General features: G+C 38.8%; 1 protein-coding gene across 1 annotated transcript in view; it reads right to left on the minus strand.

Annotated features, from left to right (window-relative positions):
• Positions 1-1,796: 1,796 nt before the first annotated feature.
• The window catches only part of LOC133520864 (phospholipase B1, membrane-associated-like), a 48,252-nt gene continuing 29,858 nt past the window's right edge, over positions 1,797-20,190 (minus strand). Inside the window, exons 4-8 of the mRNA XM_061855556.1 lie at positions 16,981-17,150; positions 13,533-13,749; positions 12,538-12,683; positions 6,508-6,676; positions 1,797-5,677 (exon numbers count right to left, since the gene is read on the minus strand). Of these exons, the coding sequence (XP_061711540.1) occupies positions 5,499-5,677; positions 6,508-6,676; positions 12,538-12,683; positions 13,533-13,749; positions 16,981-17,150 (881 nt within the window). The 3' untranslated portion in view covers positions 1,797-5,498. The remainder of the gene's footprint in view (positions 5,678-6,507; positions 6,677-12,537; positions 12,684-13,532; positions 13,750-16,980; positions 17,151-20,190) is intronic.

Below are 20,190 nucleotides of genomic sequence, written 5' to 3' on the forward strand. Positions count from 1 at the left end.
GGTTGCTAACTGCCTCTTTTAGTGTGCACGGAGTCCCTAGGTATGTGTTCCTGTATACTTCTACCTGTTTTTTTTCTTTCTCTTTATTTACATTAACAATATACATAATGTATATATACAGATTATTACTACCTATATAACTAGCTTATATCTAAAATAGGCCCTTGAGGCATTGTAACAAGGATGCTGGCGGCATTCCCTCGTTGTATCGCAATACTGGTATGTTGGGCGAGGAAGTCGCCAGCTCTTCGGTCACCAGTTACGTCAACCAGACGTTTCACGATTTCTCCAAAAAACTTGTGCGCGCTGGGACCCGACCTAGAGTTTCAACGCCAAATGGTACAAAATGGTATTCTCTACCGAGGCTCTTATATTTATTACGTTTCAAAATTTCGGCGCTTTCCGCCGCTGCGCCCGCTTTTACATTAGTCCATTGGAGGTGGGACGGTGCCAGTGTGTCTACGCAGGTAGCATCCCACACTAACATCCGTCCCAAGCTCCAAGGAACCAAGGACACCCCATCAGGCCTCTTGCCATCATCCCTGATAATGCCAGTCGGCTCAAGAAGAGCAGGCACATTGATGGTGGCAAGACTACCTGTTTGCATTTAAATCGTTGAATATTTATGCAAAATTTGAGCTCAATCAGAAGTTAGTAAGTGGGTAAAATTTGGCTTTCATTTGACCCACACTAACATACTAACAGGGCAAGTTAAAATGATTGTTGTCCTTCCCTAACCTATTCCCGAATGCTGGGACTGGGACCTAATATTTCGGCAAAAATTGGCCCCAACGTAGTTTTGGTTGGATTAAAATTATGGTCATTTAAATAATTATTTTCTTTCAGGGATTGGAAAGACAAATTAGAGCTAAAATCTGCGAATTACTTTTGTGGTAATAACGTTAATATAGTAATAAGTACGACAATCACGATCGTCGAACGTTGATATTACAATTTGCTGTTATAATAAATGTAGGCGTCCGTATTTTTCTTCTTGATAATGGAAAAAGACCGAGAGGATAATTCGGTTTTAGAAAATAAAAAGCTATTTATTAATCACTAAATTTATTTGATATTTTTTTACCTTTTCTATTATCTTTGATTCAAAAGCTTCATTCATGGCACTCACACGAACTAAATGTATAATCACATGTATTAGGTAACATTACTCAGGTATGTACAGGGCTCGGAACCGGTTTATTTTTAAATCCCGAAATAGCCCAATATTTTTAATTATTTTATACTCTTTACGAAGGACTGGATCATGTATTTAGGTAACAACTTCGCATTATTAGATAGTCCCATTAAAAATGAAATAATAAACCAAAGAACGAAAAAGAACGTAATAATACCGGTATTTTTTGTATGAAGAAAAAACCGGTTCCGAGCCTTGCTCAGGTAACAATATCGTTATTTTGTAGAAGATATATTTACTTAAGTAAGCTAAAGTTGTCAACAATAACAATTTACTTATCAAGTATATTTACAATATTTTTTAAATAGCGCATGTTTTGTTACTATATCCAGCCTGTTAGTGCCTTTAATTTAGGCTAAGAATAAAAAAATACACATAATAAATGTCTTATACAAAGGAAAAAATTACCAAGGCCTCCAGTGCCCAGGGCTGGAATCGAACCAATTAAAATATTTTCATAGAAAAGTAATTTAATTGATTCTTAGTAATTAGAAAGATGCGTAAAATCTAAGACATTTTGTGCTTCGAAATTGACAGTTAACCAGATGTCGCTGTACATCTCCGTACGTTTTGCGGTAACTCTGAGTGTCAAAAGTTGTCGTTTGGCAATAAGGAAAATTAGTAGGGGGCGCCACTACCACAATCCATCACAATCTGAGGGTCTACCCCGAAACAAAAAAATCGAAATTTCGTTATCTAACCTCTATATCACTCTTGCATATTCGAGCGATGAAGAGACAGATAACTAAATTTAGATTTTCTCGTTTCCCAGTAGGCCCTTTGTAAACAAACCGCCTTGATGCGTCAATGTAATATTTTATTATCTGTGAAAACTTGTCAAAAAACAGTTTAAGGCACAGTATGTACGAAAGATGCTAGTGCTGCTCTCTGGTGGCAGAACATTGCAGTAATATTTCCTATTCAGTGACCACTAATCATATGGCGCAGAACAGAGCTATCTACATATTTTGGATGTCAAAATCAGGAGCAGGTTTTTTCCATAGATTTTACCTCTACTTATATTAGTTCGTAGAGAAAAAATACACAGTTCAAACCCGAAGATCCAATGCAACGTTCAAAAGGTTTAGTAGGTACATTCTTGAAAACTCATGGTGTTATTCATAAGCGCACTACAACCCTTAATTGATCAAGCTTAATTGATTAAGCTATAATCGTTTGTCTTAATCTATTATTTTGACTTATTTGTAAGAAAGGGGTTAAAAATAAATTAACTAATTGAGGCGTATACAGTTTGATGATTAAGGAGGTTAAACTCTTAAAACAGTGGTGGGCAAACTTTCTTCATGGTGGGCCCGAAAATTTATTAAATTTAAGGGGGCCAGAATTGCAGCAAAAATGCTTTTTTTTCGCGGACCACAGTGTGCCAGATCAAATCGCTTCACGGGTCGTAGCTGGCCTCGTTGTAGCTGGCCCGCGGGCCGTACTTTACCCACCACTGTCTTGAAAGATAGGTAGTGTTCTAAACATCACAACTGTATGAACTGTATATCTAGAACAGTACCTCTAGTGTAAATTTAATCGACATCATAACGTGACGAACGCGTTTGCGTTAAGTCTCATTTTGTATAGGATTTTGAGTTTCCAAAACGCCCCGCTTGGCGCGCTCTTTCTAAATCACATACAAAATGAGACTAAACGCAAACGCGTACGTCACGTTTCGAAATCGAATTTATTTACACTAGGGGTACAGTACCCGTTCGTCACGTTATGATGTCGATAAAATTTACACTAGGGGTACTGATCCTTGGGGTACACCGGCATTTGGCAACTAATTTGTAAAAACCTTGTGTACTTTCATGACTTCATATTTAACATGCTGCATCCACCAGTGAGTGGAATTAAAGTTTGCTACAAAGTTTGCTTTCACAGAGAATCTACGATTGTTTTACTATGGGCGCATTTCATTAGACGTTTGCTTTAAGATAATTGAATTTTTCGTACAACACAATCAATACCATCACATCATTCATCAGTTTTTAAAACTTTCTCTCTAGACAGGGGGCCTAGCTAAGATGCTAATCGTACATCGACAAACGCCAAACGAAAAGAAAAATGTATCGGGATGCTGTCACCCATGCTGACATCCAAAATGACAGCATCCGATACATTTTTCTTTTCTTTTCGTACGCTACAATAAGTTACGTGACTATTTCCATACGTCATTTAATTTTCGATTGACGTTTTCTATCAACGATTTTCATCTTGGCTAGGCCCATCGAAACAGAGAGATTTTTTATTCCTTCACTGTATTTTGAAGTAAGTTTCTTAGAATTATTTTATTCGTCCCTTTCATTACTTCACGTATGTAAGTTGTTCTAGAAGAGATTACGAGGGAGTGCACATAATACCCTTCCGGGTCTTTATTGTTTCCCATAAAGTTTTATGTCATAATGTAGTTTGTCCGCATTTTTGTTAGTCATAATTTTCTTTTTCTCAGAAACGCGTTACTTTTAAAACAAAACTAACCAAAACTATCTATATAGGATAACCTTACGAAAATCCGGAGAAGTTTTTTTTTATACCACGACGGTGGCAAGCAAGCATACGGCCCGCCTGATAGTAAGCAGTCACCGTAGTCTATGGACGCCTGCAACTCCAGAGGTGTTACATGCGCGTTGCCGACCCTTTAAAAATCTGTACACTCCTTTTTTGAAGAACCTCATACTGTAGACCCTCGGGAAAACCTCGGCAGGTAGCTCATTCCACAACCGGAGCGTGCGCGGGAGGAAGTTCCTCTTAAACCGCACAGTGCGTGACCATTTAGGTTCTAGGCTGTGAGGATGAACACCCTGCCGACGGCGGGCGGTGCGGTGATAGAAAGTAGCCGTGGGCATCATGTCGAACAATTCTTCAGAGCACAGCCCATTGTACAAGCGGTAAAACACACATAAGAAGTTAACGGTTTCAGAATTATGACTAATGATAATCTGACAATCCTTTATGACTTTCAATAATTTTGTCAAACAAAGGGATCCGTACTCTTTCCATCTTACTCAGGTAAGGTCGCGTCGATCTAATTTGACGACTTATTCAGTGACATTTTTTGGTCTTACCACTGTACACCTCCACTGAAAAAAATAGATAGCCGAACTGGTTTTGTAACTTTACTAAATAACTAAACTACGGTTATAAGAAAATAAACTTTGCATAAATTTACAAACTTATTTTGTAGTGTATACCCAGTACCTGAACACTGATAGCCAAACACGGTTTTGTAACATATAACACATAGTTCGCAAGTCCCAATTTTTGTGTAAACAGTAACCAAAATTTTGTTACAGTTATGCAAACATTTCTTTCAGTGTCGTATCTTCAAATCCAAACTTTTCAACAACTCAAGGCTCCTCCTCATTAATGAGTCCTTTGTCATAACCCATCGTACCCCTCCTGTGGTCCAGTAGCGAGGTATGTTCCTAGAGTTTGTGTGTGACAGGAAGAAAAGCTTCCTTTGTAGGCTGATCGTCTTTGAAATTTGTTCCAAAGGAGGTTGAAATGGAATGCACAAGTGCACATATGGCCTTCCATTTTACTCAGGTCGCGAGGTCTTCTAGCCACTCACATGCTTCATATTTTCAGTGACTTCTATTATTATAATAAAATAAGGGTGACAGCTGGTAACTACAGCTACCAAAAGCAAGTAAGTGGCTAGTTAAGGTCGTTACTTCTTGTAAGTGTCATGCATTCATGTTACTTACACTCTGTATAATTTCGTGCGAGTTAAACTCTTCTAAACTCCTTGTTGATGATTTCTTTCATCATAATTCATCGTACTCGTCTTGCCGGTCTGTTGATACATCCTAGAGCTATTGTGTGTGAACAGGAAAGGAGAAGTTCTGGTCGAGCAACGAAAATGGTCAATTTCCAAAATGAAAATGAAAATGGAATGGGAAAACGTTATAGAGGAAATTGAAAGCAGGGCTCGGAACCGGTTTATTTTTAAATCCCGAAATAGCCCAATATTTTTAATTATTTTGTACTCTTTACGTAGGACTGGACCATGTATTTAGGTAACAACTTCGCATTATTAGATAGTCCCATTAAAAATTAAATAATAAACCAAAGAACGAAAAAGAACGTAATAATACCGATATTTTTTGTATGAAGAAAAAACCGGTTCCGAGCCTTGATTGAAAGAGAGTGCACATAATACCCTTCCATTTCACTCAGACGATCGGTAGCTAGCGCGGTGATCTAATTCAGTAGGTTAAAGAAGATTAGTTTGATTTCCTCACACTTTTTAGTTATAGAGTCCGTTTGTGTTAAATAAGACATCGTCCGTTTGTCATAACTCATCATATCCCTCTTGGCGTCCAGTTTCGAGGTAGATCCTGGAGTTGTTATGAGTGAAGATGAAGGGAGCTTCTCTGGTCGGGCAGCGGAATGAGCGGAGTAGCACAGGTTCAGCATCATCGGTCTTGTTGCCGACGGGTTCCAGGAGGTTGTTCCAGAGGAGGTTGGCCGCTGGAAGAGTAATAAGGAAATTTCATTGGCTATACAGCGTGGAAACGCTGCTAGCGTAATGGGAACTTTTGGATCGGATGCGATTCGGGGGGGTCCTTTTTAAATAAAATGACTGTGTATTCAAAATGAAAAAAAATAAAAAAAATAAGGGGAATATAAATACATTTGGCATAGTAAAATATAAAATCCGAGAAAAACTAATCTTCATATGAAGCTCCGTCAATTTTTTTACACTCACGGTTGATCAATTTGGAGTAGCAAAGGCCAATGAAGACACGTTCATTTTAAGATTCGTTTTCCTCTGTAATAGAGAGTTTGGATTGCCCTCATATTTTATTTTTATACTACGTCGATGGCAAACAAGCATACGGCCTGCCTGATGGTAAGCAGCCTCCGTAGCCTATGTACACCTGCAACTCCAGAGGAGTTACATGCGCGTTGCCGACCCTAACCCCACCCCCCTCGTTGAGCTCTGGCAACCTTACTCACCGGCAGGAACACAACACTATGAGTAGGGTCAAGTGTTATTTGGCTGCGGTATTCTGTAAGGTGGAGGTACTTCCCCAGAAACAAAACAACGAAACATACATGTAAAGAAAGCCGGAAGAAATTTTCGCCGGACGATCGAAGCGCCCTTCGCGCGCTCCAATGCTGTCCATCTGTGGTTATATAGCACATCACATCGCTGCGCATGCTTTAGTTCCTGCCATCTGAGGCACCCCCATACCAAGAAAGTCGGGCTAATCCCAGAATTCGGGCTGCGCTAAGCGCCCACTGCATTTAGGTAGTGACCTAAGCTTGATTGTTTTGTAACAGAATGGAACTGGTACCTAGAGCGTGTCCCTTTTGCGAGAAGTGGAAGCAGTCGTGTGTGATGTAGGACTGGTGGATCACTAATGGTAGATTAGCGGAAGGCGGCCAGGGCGCGTTGAACAGCCGCATGAAGGGTTGTATGACCACTGTGAAGTCGGGACGGGTGTCGTAACGGCCGCTTTCCACCTGAAAATACCACATTTGGATCTGTATTGAACTCCTTAAGTGCTAACACTTTGAAAAAGGGAAGTTAAGGGATTCGTAGTTATGGGCGTTAATTTATGGCTGACTTATATCAGTACTCCTAGTGTAAATTTATTCTATAGCGAAACGTGACGCGTTTGCGTTAAGTCTCATTTTGTATGGGATTTTGAGTTTCCGAAACGTCCCGCTTGGCGCGCTGTTTCTAAATCCCATACAAAATGAGACTTAACGCAAACGCTTACGTCTTACGTCACGTTACGCTATCGAATAAATATACACTAGGGGTTTAGATGTATCGTCCAAATCGGTCCTTATGTAACTTGATTAACATTTCAAGTAGAACCTAAATCTGTGCATGATTCTTTTAAAATCCTTGTACATTTACTTTGGGTAATCGACATTTAAAATAAAAAATATTTTTAAATTAAATAATAAATAAATAAATATTATAGGACATTATTACACAAATTGACTAAGTCCCACAGTAAGCTCAATAAGGCTTGTGTTGAGGGTACTTAGACAACGATATATATAATATATAAATATTTATAAATACTTAAATACATAGAAAACACCCATGACTCAGGAACAAATATCCATGCTCATCACACGAATACATGCCCTTACCAGGATTTGAACCCGGGACCATCAGCTTCGTAGGCAGGGTCACTACCCACTAGGCCAAACCGGTCGTCAAATAATAATTAAATAATAATTACTTAGTTTAAAATGTAACTTTTCTACCGCTCTTTGCCTTATAGGGACCGTGCGCGTTAGAGGGTCTGCCATCTTGTGGCCTGAATCGGAACCATAAACATGTACATTTACACATCACGTGTTTTCTTGTGCATAGTAGGTTCTGCCATCTTGTGGGCTACATCGGAACAAATTCAATTCAATTCAATTCAAATATACTTTATTCATGTAGGCCTAGCAACAAGCACTTATGAATAGTAAGACAGTATTACATATAATTATCTTAATCTAATTATCAGAGCAATTTATTGATGTTGTAAATATTATTCCATATATAATACTAATGAATATAATTCATAGATCAAATTTAATACTAAAACTTTCACAAAATATAGTCATACAAAAAAAAATGTATAAAAAATACTAGTCTAGATTGTTTCTAGAATAAATTCTAAATGTCAAACAAATATAATAAAAACAACAAAGGAAATACATGCATTGGAATATCCATTTCATCATCATTATTCAAATATAATAAATAATTAATCATTTCGAATCACAATTAATCCCACGTTGTTTTATCATTCATGTAGTCTTGTGTGGTATAATAAGCTTTAGAAATAAGTTTACGCTTTACATGATTCTTAAATTCTTCTTCTTCTCTTCTTCTTCTTGGTCTCTATGGGTGTACCGCAGGGATCAATATTGGGGCCGTTCCTGTTCCTTATCTACATTAATGACCTGCCTTACCTTGTAAAGACCCACCATGACATAGTATTGTTTGCAGACGATACCTCACTTATTTTCAAAGTCAAACGACAGCAACAAGCTTGCAGTGATGTAAACAATGCTATTTCTAAAGTAGTAAATTGGTTTAATGTTAATAATTTATTGTTAAATGAGAAAAAGACTAAGTGCATTAAGTTTGTTACAAGTCACATAAGGAATGAGCAAACAGGTGTCATTGTCAAGGATGAGGAATTGGAACTTGGAACTAGTAGATAGCACAGTTTTTCTTAGTATAACTTTAGATTCTAAACTACAATGGGGTCCCCATATTGCTAATCTCTCGAATAGACTGAGTTCTCCAGCTTTTGCAGTGAGCAAGATCCGTCAGTTAACAGACGTGAAAACAGCTCGATTAGTTTACTTTAGTTACTTTCATAGCATTATGTCATATGGTATTTTACTATGGGGTAGTGCTTCAGAGATAAATACCATTTTTGTTCTGCAGAAGAGGGCTATTCGTGCAATATATAAAATGTACCATAGAGACACACTTAGAGATAAGTTTAAGGACATTAACATAATGACAGTGCACTGTCAATATATTTATGAGAATATTCTGTATGTACATAAAAACATTGCCAGTTTTAAGAAAAACTGTGAAATACATAATATTAATACTAGAAATAAGCATAAGCTCGCAGTGCCCTTCACTAGGCTCCATAAAATTAAGAAATCATTCATGGGTAATTGTGTAAGATTTTACAATAAACTTCCTAATATTATAACTGAATTGTCTGTTAGTAAATTTAAAAATTATGTAAAACGTAAGCTTATCTCTAAAGCCTATTATAGCACACAAGACTACATGAATGATGAAACACCGTGGGATTAAGTGTGATTGTAAAGAATGAATTATTTATTGTTATGTTATTAATGATGAAATTGATAATTCAATGTATATATACCGTATTTTTTGACATTTAGATTTTATTCTAGAAAGGTTCTAGACTAGTATTCTTATACAATTTTGATGTTTGACGATCTTTTTGTGAAATTCTTATTATTAAGTTTACCATATCTATAATAGTTCAATGTTTTTTTTTAGAACAATAATAACTGCATCAATAAATTGCTCTGATATTTAGATTAAGATGATATTTGTAAAATTTGACGATTTAAAAGTGCTTGTTGCTAGGCCTATTTGAATAAAGAATATTTTGACTTGACTTGACTTGACTACATTTATTAATTGGTAACTCAGTAATATGGTTTGGAAGTTTATTATAAAATCTCACACAATTACCCATGAATGATTTTTTAATTTTATGGAGCCGAGTGAAGGGCACGGCGAACTTATGTTTATTTCTAGTATTAATATTATGAATGTCACAATTTTTCTTAAAATCGGCAATATTTTTATGCACATACAGAATATTCTCATAAATGTATTGACAGTGCACTGTCATGATGTCAATTTCCTTAAATTTATCTCTCAGTGAGTCTCTATGGTTCATTTTATATATTGCTCGAATAGCCCTCTTCTGCAGAACAAAAATGGTATTTATATCTGAAGCACCACCCCACAGTAAAATACCATATGACATAATGCTATGGAAGTAACTAAAATATACTAATCGAGCTGTTTTTACATCAGTTAACTGACGGATTTTGCTTACTGCAAAAGCTGCAGAACTCAGTCTATTCGAAAGAGTAGCAATATGGGGACCCCACTGGAGTTTAGAATCTAAAGTTATACCAAGAAAAACTGTACTATCAACTAATTCCAATTCCTCATCCTTCACAATGACACTTGTTTTTACATGCCTTACATTACTAGTGACAAACTTAATACATTTAGTCTTATTCTCATTTAACAATAAATTATTAACATTGAACCAATTTACTACTTTTGAAATAGCATCGTTTACATCATTGTAAGCTTGTTGCTGTCGTTTGACTTTGAAAATAAGTGAAGTGTCGTCTGCAAACAATACTATATCATGGTGGGTCTTTACAAGGAATGGCAAGTCATTTATGTAGATAAGGAACAGGAAAGGTCCCAATATTGACCCCTGTGGTACACCCATAGAGACCAATGACCCCGGTGATCGCTGTCCATTCACATCGACCCTTTGTATTCTACCATTTAAGTAGGACTTAAGTAAATCCAGTGCCGCTCCTCTAACTCCATAATAGTGTAGTTTCCTGATTAATGTTTCATGACAAACGCAGTCGAAGGCCTTAGACAAATCACAGAAGATACCTATAGCATCTCGTGACTCCTCCCAGGCATCGAAGATATGCTTAATTAGCTCAAAACCAGCATCGGTTGTCGAGCGACCCCGTGTAAAACCAAACTGCTTATTATGCATTAAATTATTGACGTTAAAATGTCGTACTAATTGAGAAAGAATTAATTTTTCAAAAATCTTACTGAACGTTGGTAGCACAGATATCGGTCTAAAGTTAGTGGGGTCAGAGTTGCTACCCGATTTAAATAAAGGAGTTATTTTACTATGTTTCATTAAATCAGGAAACTCGCCGCAATCAACACTGTTGTTAAATATAATTACTAAGTCAGGCGCTATAATTTCTACTAAGGATTTGACAGCATGGACAGAGACTCCCCAGAGGTCATTCGTTTTTTTGACATTAACCGAATTAAACGCCTTTACTACATCGGAGGTACAAACACGTTCAAAATGAAAATCTCCACAACACTCTGGAGCGTTATCTTTCAAAAAAACATCACATTTACGCTCGCGCCAAAAATCTGACAGCTCCTGTGCTGCCTCCTACAGTTCATGCACGCTCCCTATTCGAAATGTAGCTAATCAAACGACCCATCACACGTAACTCTTAATATAGAAAAATCCTAACTGTAACAATGAGTACTAGCTAACTAACATTTGGCACTTGATGAGCATCTTGATAGTAATGTGGAACACGAAAGTTCATTTCGATAAACTTGATTTATTTTAACTTATATAGGTGTGCACACTTATAGAGTAGCGAACGTGAATAATTAGAGAATGAAAAGAAAGAGTGCTTATTGACTAATTACGACACTTTTAAATAAACTAAATGCTAATGGGCAAATTAACTATATGATGCATGTGCAATTTACTTGTACAATATCCATGGGATACGTTTCAAACGTTAGTTAACGGTTGTTCTCAAAATATGAATGTAATGAATATTTTAAATATCATATTCTTGCTTGCAAAATAACTTTATACACACAATTCTTTCCTGTCCCGCAACCTCAGCTTCCACTATCCACATTCGAATCACGAACCACAATTCGCATATCATAGTTCTGCAAACAGACCACACGAACTATTTCGTAATTATATATTTACATTTACCTACATAATTTAGAAATATGTACACAGACATTATGACTAAAAAAAGTTGGTTACTGTAACTTTATGGTTATTTAACTATATTTATGAATCAGCAGTTCGCGAAATACACTTTCAACTTTCAACATACATTTCTTTCCTGTCCCACATCCCCAGTTTACCCTATCCACATTCGAGTCACGGACCACGGATTCGCATATCGCAGATCTGCAAACACGACCACACGAACTATTTCATAATAAAGTTATTTACATAATTTACACTGACTACCAGTGAAATTTTTAGTATGCATCTTAGTAACTATTCTCATCGTTTTCAAGGTCTTGCTCTTGACTATTTTTCGACTAATTACCATACACCTAAATAGGTGCCTGAAATCAGTTTAATTAGTTATGTTAGTCTATAGTTGCAGCACTGTAAAATGTAAGCTTCTAAGCTTTTCCAGAACTTTTTCCTCTTTCATCAAGTTACGTTTTCCCGTTGTCGTTAAAACACTTGATGACGCATGTTGAGTCCATAGGATTTTTTGAGTGTTGAAAATTTGTTTCCGAGTCCCATGTCTTAATTGCCTTGCCTTGGGTTTTTTTCTAGGGAATTACCGAGGAAGAGATTATTAATTAAAACGTTTTCAAACTCGACCGAATATTCAGTTCGGTAAAATCTGAACCAAACATTCGGTCGAATATTTGTATTCGGTAAAGTTCATATTCGGTCCATCTCTAGTAGGGTAGAAGTAGTCTGAGATTACTGACCGGTATTGTCACCGGTCAGAACACTCTTAATTGACACCCCAAGGTGGCTGATAGACGTCTCCGATCAATATGGTGGTATCTTTACCACCTCCTCTTGTCTTCTGATTAGCATGCATGCATGCATTATGTAGGTAGGTATAAAGGTAGACCAAAAAGATAAATTTATGTTCTGCAGGAAAACATGAAGATTCGAGGAGAATAATGTCGCAATGCCGCCAGGTAACCTGCCACTCCAACTGCAGGAATGAACGTGAAAGACGACCGACTGCCTGTTTCCAGCCACATAACATCAAGCCCATACCAGCATGGTCTCCGCTCTCTGGTACAGCCTGGTCATGGCGACCAGCGCGCGCAGCTCGCCGCCGCCGCGGTGGAAGCACGTGCAGAACAGCGGGTGCATGAGTCTGCACATGGCGGGCCGCCGCACGCGCACGGAGACCGATACGTCTGCGAAATTACATGTCAATATTTGTGACATTATCTATGAAAAGGAACATCATCAACGATGCTCCCGTATTATAAACAACGCCGCGCGACGCAGTGCGGCGTAAGCGCCATCGACAATAAGGTCCCTTTTCATAGATAATGTCACATTTACGTCAGTATAATTTAGCATAGAGATCTTTAGGTGTGCGTATGACAAGTCCAAATGGATGTTTTTTGAAAAAATGTCCTGGATTGAAGTCGGTGTTACCATCAGTTTCGTGGAGCGAATTCAGGCATTAGGAAATACAATGGAACAAATCATAAGTACAAACTCTGTCTTTGTCTAACACGGGTACTTCGCCAGAAATCCTGTGTTAAACATAAGTTCTAAAGACTTTTAAAATAGATTGTTTCGCTGTTACGGCGACGGTGAAATCTTACTTAATAATGAATAAAGGTAGGTAGGTACTAAGTTGGCATGAAAGTTGTGAACGCCCGTGCCAGCTTTTTAGCATGTATCATTGTGTGCATTGTGCCAATGTTAGTGGAACCACACCGGTACTTGACACTCTTCGGCCAAAACTCCTCCTTGGTAAAGGTCACTAGGTGTTCTAATACAGATACTAAGTTGACTATAGTCCTCAGCAGTTTGGCATGAAGGTAGTCCCACGCCCGTGCCAACTTCTTGGCATGTGCCAGCGGTGAGCACATCACAGAAGATGGAACAAGTCTTACCTAATACAGGTACTAAGTTGACTACATATAGTCCTCGACAAATTGGTATAAGTAGATAATCCAACGCTCGTACCAACTTTCTAGCATGTGCCAATAGTGACCACTTGCAACAAACACCGACAGACCAAAGCTTACCTAATACAGGTACTAAGTTGACTATAGTTCTCGGCAGATTAGCGTGCAGGTAGTCCAACGCCCGTGCCAACTTCTTGGCGTGTGCCAGCGGTGACCACTCGATGGGTGACAGACAGGAGGCGGAGCAGAGGTCGTTGGCGCCGAGGAATATGGTGACTAGCTTCCAGTGTTGAGCGACGTCGATGTCGGGGGCTGCGAACATGCGAGCCACCAGGATCTGATGCACAAGAGGTGTATGTTTAATATCTCGCTAGCGGATGTCAATCCAAATCTAGAGCAGAACCCAACTGGGGAAGTACCTCCACCTTACAGAAAACCGCAGCCAAATAACACTAGACCCTACTCATAGTGTTGTGTTCCTGCCGGTGAGTAAGGTTGCCAGAGCTCAACGAGGGGAGAGAGGGTTGTTAGGGTCAGCAACGCTCATGTAACTCGTCTGGAGTTGCAGGCGTACATAGGCTACGGAGACTGCTTACCATCAGGCAGGCCGTATGCTTGTTTGCCCCCGACGTAGTATAAAAAATATCTACATATGAGAATATTGAGAATGACAAAATACCAAATCCAAAACCAAATTATTTTATGAAATATTTTTTGATTTGTATATGATTTTATACTACTATATATGTATAAATTATAAATTGAAATAGATATCATACACTGAAGAAAATCTAGGGGGTGGTCTAGTGGTTAGGACGTTAGCCGCGTAAACTGAAGAGGCGGGTTCGATCCCCACCTCGGCCACCAGTGGACTTGGTCACTTTTTTTTTGGTGTATGATATGTTTCAGTTTATAAAATAGTACAATATTAACGGATCTGTCAGACAAGTACCAATTGAAGCAAAAGGGATGCCTCGACATGTCATTTTTTTTAAATTATTTTAGGGTGCATTTACGGGTCGTTTATCTAATTCATTCGCTGGGATGGGGAACATGTTAACCGGCATTGGTTGATGCGGCGAAACCAGCGAAAGACCCAGAATCAATGCAGTGTACCTAATCGCGCCATTATAAAACAAATGAGTGCTTGTATTGTACGACTATATTCTAATTAAAATCCATGTCAAAAGTTTTATTTGATCATCTTTCTCTCCCTTTTTTGGATAGGCTCCATTTTTGTATACCCTTGTCTTAGAGCAGGGGTCTTCAAACTAAGACCCGCTGGCCAGATTCATCCCACAGCCCTCACCTTTGGCCTGCGGAAAGTAAGCAGAAGAGAGTGGGAGAGTCACTGGAAAGCCGAAGGTCGGGCCGTGGCCCTCCAGTCAACAATTTTGGATACCCCTGCCTCAGACCATTGGTTTCGAACCGATTCAAGGCAAGCTATTTAAGACCTGTTTTTTACGAAACCGGCAGTCACGGATACAATAATTAACTCGACTACTAATCATTAAGCGATATGTCTTTGTCAGTAAGTACAACATTGTTTGGTTTCGCAAACTATTAGTAACAAAACACGATAACCTAAATGACTGCGTTCGTGAATCACTGAATGAAAACTATGAAAACAAGTTTCGATTTTAATCACTCCGTCTCGCATGTGTGGGTCTTTGCCAATGATTTCAACGTGTGGTCATCAACGTGATAATGTTAATAATCATTTAATCATGTAGGATTTTACAATCGGCTTTGTATCGTCATAAAATACCAGATGATGACCAGATTTAGTTTGAGTATTCCCCATTTTCCTCTTAATTAGAATGTCGCAAATACTTATGATTGCGAATTGTAGAGATATAGAGGGGGCAGATATTTTAGGCGTGTTGCTCTATCCGTTATTATTAAAGCTACCTACTTAACATTCATCGCATCTACCTACTTTAAAACTTTAAATACTTACCTATATGTTACAAAACTTGAACATAAAGTCAATACGGCCACTGAAGTGGATGCACTGCACTTATTCAAATAAGCACTTTAGGATTATTTACATTCTTACTCGTACAAATCTACATTTCGTAAACGTTTCATTACTTACTTGCAAAAATTACTGACATTTGACAATTTTGACATTGCTTACAAATGGCCAACACAATAGTCAGACGATCACACGTCTCCACAAAAGCGTTTAACCAAATTGTGCGGTGGTCGTGAAATTGTATAGATTTCGCGAGCGGTTGGCCCACATAGCACAATACACTAAGTAATGGTATGTAATGAGTTATTTTGTGAGTAAACCATAATATTGAGACGACAAACGAAGATGAGCGAGGTCTGAATATTTAGATATGTTTTTCCGAATAATGAGTGTCATAAACTGATTAGAATTATAATTCGATCCCGAAGTTTAAGAAGCAATAAATAATAAATAAATAAATATTATAGGACATTATTACACAAATTGACTAAGTCCCACAATAAGCTCAATAAGGCTTGTGTTGAGGGTACTTAGACAACGATATATATAATATATAAATGTTTATAAATACTTAAATACATAGGAAACACCCATGACTCAGGAACAAATATCCATGCTCATCACACGAATAAATGCCCTTACCAGGATTTGAACCCGGGACCATCAGCTTCGTAGGCAGGGTCACTTCCCACTAGGCCAAACGGGCCGTCAGCAATGGTAAAACTAATGGCCGGAATCATGATTAGGCTGAATGAATACCACAGGTGCCTTCGCCTCCTGAGAGAACAATTTTCGTCCGTATGTACCTTGGCCTGTTTGAGCGCGTCCTGGTCTGACGCCATAGGGAAGGCGACGTTCATGCGAGCGTTACGTGCGAGCCACTCGCCCGCGCCGGTCGAGTAGCCTCGTAGCCCCGGGTTGTACACCATGAGGATGTTTAGCAGAGTTCAGTATTCGCGCCAGGGGCCTTCTCCTGAAAGATCAAATCTTGTCGGTATGTACCTTGGCCTGTTTGAGCGCGTCCTGGTCTGACGCCACATGGAAGGCGACGTTCATGCGAGCGTTACGTGCGAGCCACTCGCCCGTGCCGGTCGAGTAGCCTCGTAGTCCCGGGTTGTACACCATGAGGATCTTTAGCAGAGTTCAGTATTCGCGCTGGGTACCTACTCCTGAAAGATCAAATCTCGTCCGTATGTACCTTGGCCTGTTTGAGCGCGTCCTGGTCTGACGCCACAGGGAAGGCGACGTTCATGCGAGCGTTATGTGCGAGCCACTCGCCCGTGCCGGTCGAGTAGCCTCGTAGTCCCGGGTTGTACACCATGAGGATCTTTAGCAGAGTTCAGTATTCGCGCTGGGTACCTACTCCTGAAAGATCAAATCTCGTCCGTATGTACCTTGGCCTGTTTGAGCGCGTCCTGGTCTGACGCCACAGGGAAGGCGACGTTCATGCGAGCGTTACGTGCGAGCCACTCGCCCGTGCCGGTCGAGTAGCCTCGTAGTCCCGGGTTGTACACCATGAGGATCTTTAGCAGAGTTCAGTATTCGCGCTGGGTACCTACTCCTGAAAGATCAAATCTCGTCCGTATGTACCTTGGCCTGTTTGAGCGCGTCCTGGTCTGACGCCACAGGGAAGGCGACGTTCATGCGAGCGTTACGTGCGAGCCACTCGCCCGTGCCGGTCGAGTAGCCTCGTAGCCCCGGGTTGTACAATTTGAGGATGTTCGGAACTGTTAGGTACTCGCGCCAGGTACCTTCGCCTCCTGAAATTTGAAAAATTTGGTAGATTGAGGGCCAGAAACAGACCACTGGTAGATCTGATCTCGTTCCAAAATAGTTTACTTCTTGGATTGCATTCAATATTATTTATCTCTCACCAAAATACATGTGAAAAAAAAAGTACACATGAAGCGTTTAAAGGTTTATTATATGGTCAGCACTGAATGTAACCAATGACAATCGGTTACCATGAGTTGGCATTTGACATTGACGATAGCGTCTGCGTGAACTGAATTATTGGTGCGATAAAGAGGGAATGCTATTGAGTTCATGCAGACACTAACGTCAATTGGGACCGTGCGAAGTGCATGGTGGGGGTAAGTAAAGCGATCCCAGCGCATAAGGTGGTAAAAATTTGAACTAACTGCGGATAGCGTCTTTAACATTTCGTACAATTATATGGGTCGAAATGAAACTTTGATTTACGATTACTCCTGAAATATTCATTAAAATTGTATGGTGTAAGGGACCATGGTAAGCTGTATGAAATGCTTAATATAACTAACGTATTTATTTTGATAATTGTTAATAATGTATCCATGTAAATAGCTTTGCAAAGGCCACGTATTACGTGATCTTTTTCTAGAAGTTACGAATATGTATAGTAAGTTATCCTTAAAAGATAGACATAATTTAACATCGCGGACTTTTTTGTAGACCTATGAATGAGAAACAACCCCACCATACATTGTGTTGTTATAGCTCAAACGGATAAGGCAGCGTTTTCAATTAAAGCTCCTAGCCAGCGTGATTTTTTCCGACAACATCGTTATATTTCAAACAATTTACACAAAACCTTAACAAGTTCTATATACTTAAGCCTTCCTCAAGAATCACTCTATTGATAGATGAAAGTCGTATGTAAATCCGTTCAGTAGTTTTTAGTTTTGGAGTAGTTTTATAAGATCTAGTGAATTGACGTTTTCCCCTAGACTTGCGGACACTAGGTTGCGTGACAGTCGTGCACGCTCCCAATATCAAATGCCAACTCGTGGTACGGCTACAAAAAACGCCAATGAAAATGTGGAAAAGTCACGTGATAATTTCGAATCGATTGTCGTTTTCCTCCAGTTACCCTTTTTAGGGTTCCGTAGCCAAATGGCAAAAAACGGAACCCTTATTTTACAGAACGATAGTCACTCGCTCAGCAAATTATTTAAGTCCATTTTAATTAAAATAAGTGTCCTAGCGTGTGTCAGAAACAAAGCAATCCAATTAATGCATGTGCAATATGTGCATCCTAAAATACAGATGTTAAAAACATTAGCATTTAAAACAAGGCCAAATAGACGAAAAAAGAAAAGGAGCGTCAAAATTAATGAGACATCAGACAAGGACAACGTTTATTTCTATGAATTACGAAATGTAAAATAGGATTCTAATTATTACTTCATTTTGGCATAAAAAAGTGAATTGGATTAACTAGTTATTAGCTAACAGTTTGATGAATTTATGTGCGGAATTTGAATGACTAACTGACTGAGACTTAAAACTTGACGTCTGTATTTAATAATTTAAAGTTTGTATTTGATAATATTTTAGGAAACACGACATTTATGTAACGTATTTTACTTTGACATGCATAAACTGTGTCAATACAAATAATTGTCACATGCCCTAGGGCCGAGCATATCAAGGGTCAACAATGTTAATGATATCTAATGTACCATATGTTCTTGTGAATAAACTTTCATTCATTCATTCATTCATTCGTTTCATTCATTCATTCATTCATTCATTCATTCATTCATTCATTTCATTCATTCAAGAAGTCTAGCCTAGGTAAAAGGCAATGCAGTGCTTGTATACTATCCGCAAAACTATCTGGCCGGTCAGGTCATAATGCCATCACTTTCACTCTTGGTTGGTCTTAACAAGGGTAAAGGAGATAGCATTATGATCCCAATGTCCAGTTGTTTTGCGGCAAGTATAGTATCAACGTAACGTTGCGGAAAGGTCATGCTTCTGACGTTACGAATCCTAGGAATTAGGTTTTTTTTTGATAAATATAATTAAAATTAAAATATTCTAAAGTGTGCTTTATGTTTTGTATGTTTAATGAATAATATATGCGCCTTAAAATTTGTACAAAAAAATCTCTATATAGAATTCGTCGATCGAAATCTCTAACAATTTCCAAAGAACTTTTAAAGCTATCCAACGCTAATCAAAAATATTTAAAAATTTCAATGTTTTGCTTCCTTATCTAATCCCCAGTTTTTTTTGAGTTGTAACTTAGGATCGGCTAAACGACTAGTTTAAGGAGGCTGAATTCTTGAGAGAAACATTAATTGTATGTAAAAAAATGTAAGCAAGTATAACGGGTTAGCACTGATTCACAAGTACGTTATTATTTCGCGGATTAAACAACATTTTTTATCACTCCTGCTCGTAAAATACGTAATTACGCTTAGGACTGTTATGTACGTACGAAATTAGACCTAAGTTTAATTTATTTCCCTTTTTTTTCCTCGCATACATATGTAATGAAAAACGTGTGTGCCACGGGCGGAAGGTACAGGAATGACTTAATTATTAATATGAGAAAAATAGTTACGGATTTCCGCAAAGTTACGCCTGATTCTGTTAATTAACCCCTAATATTATTACCAGTGATCGGAACTATGGGAGTAAAACTTTAACAAAACTTATCAAGCGGACGTAAAAAGAGTGCTTATAGCCTTAAACATATTCGAATATCTATGAATGTAAATATTTTTATGGCTGTAAGTACTATACTATTCCTATCCCTATGGACATGAATATTTTTAGGCTACGTTCAGATGAACGCGCGGTGCCGCGCGGTTTGCTCAGCGCGCGGTTCAAAATCGTAACAAATGTATGTTGCTGTACACATGAGCGCGCGGCGCCGCGCGGCACCGCGCGCACCGCCGTGTACCGCGCGCAAGTTCTTGTCCCGCGCGGCGCCGCGCGGGACACGAACTACAGTCCTGCCTCGACCTGTTCAGATGACCCGCGCGGTTTGAGGCGGTTGGACGCACGGAGCGACGTACAAAATGGAGG

The sequence above is a fragment of the Cydia pomonella genome, chromosome 8, assembly GCF_033807575.1.
Source record: "Cydia pomonella isolate Wapato2018A chromosome 8, ilCydPomo1, whole genome shotgun sequence".
NCBI classification, from domain to species: domain Eukaryota; kingdom Metazoa; phylum Arthropoda; class Insecta; order Lepidoptera; family Tortricidae; genus Cydia; species Cydia pomonella.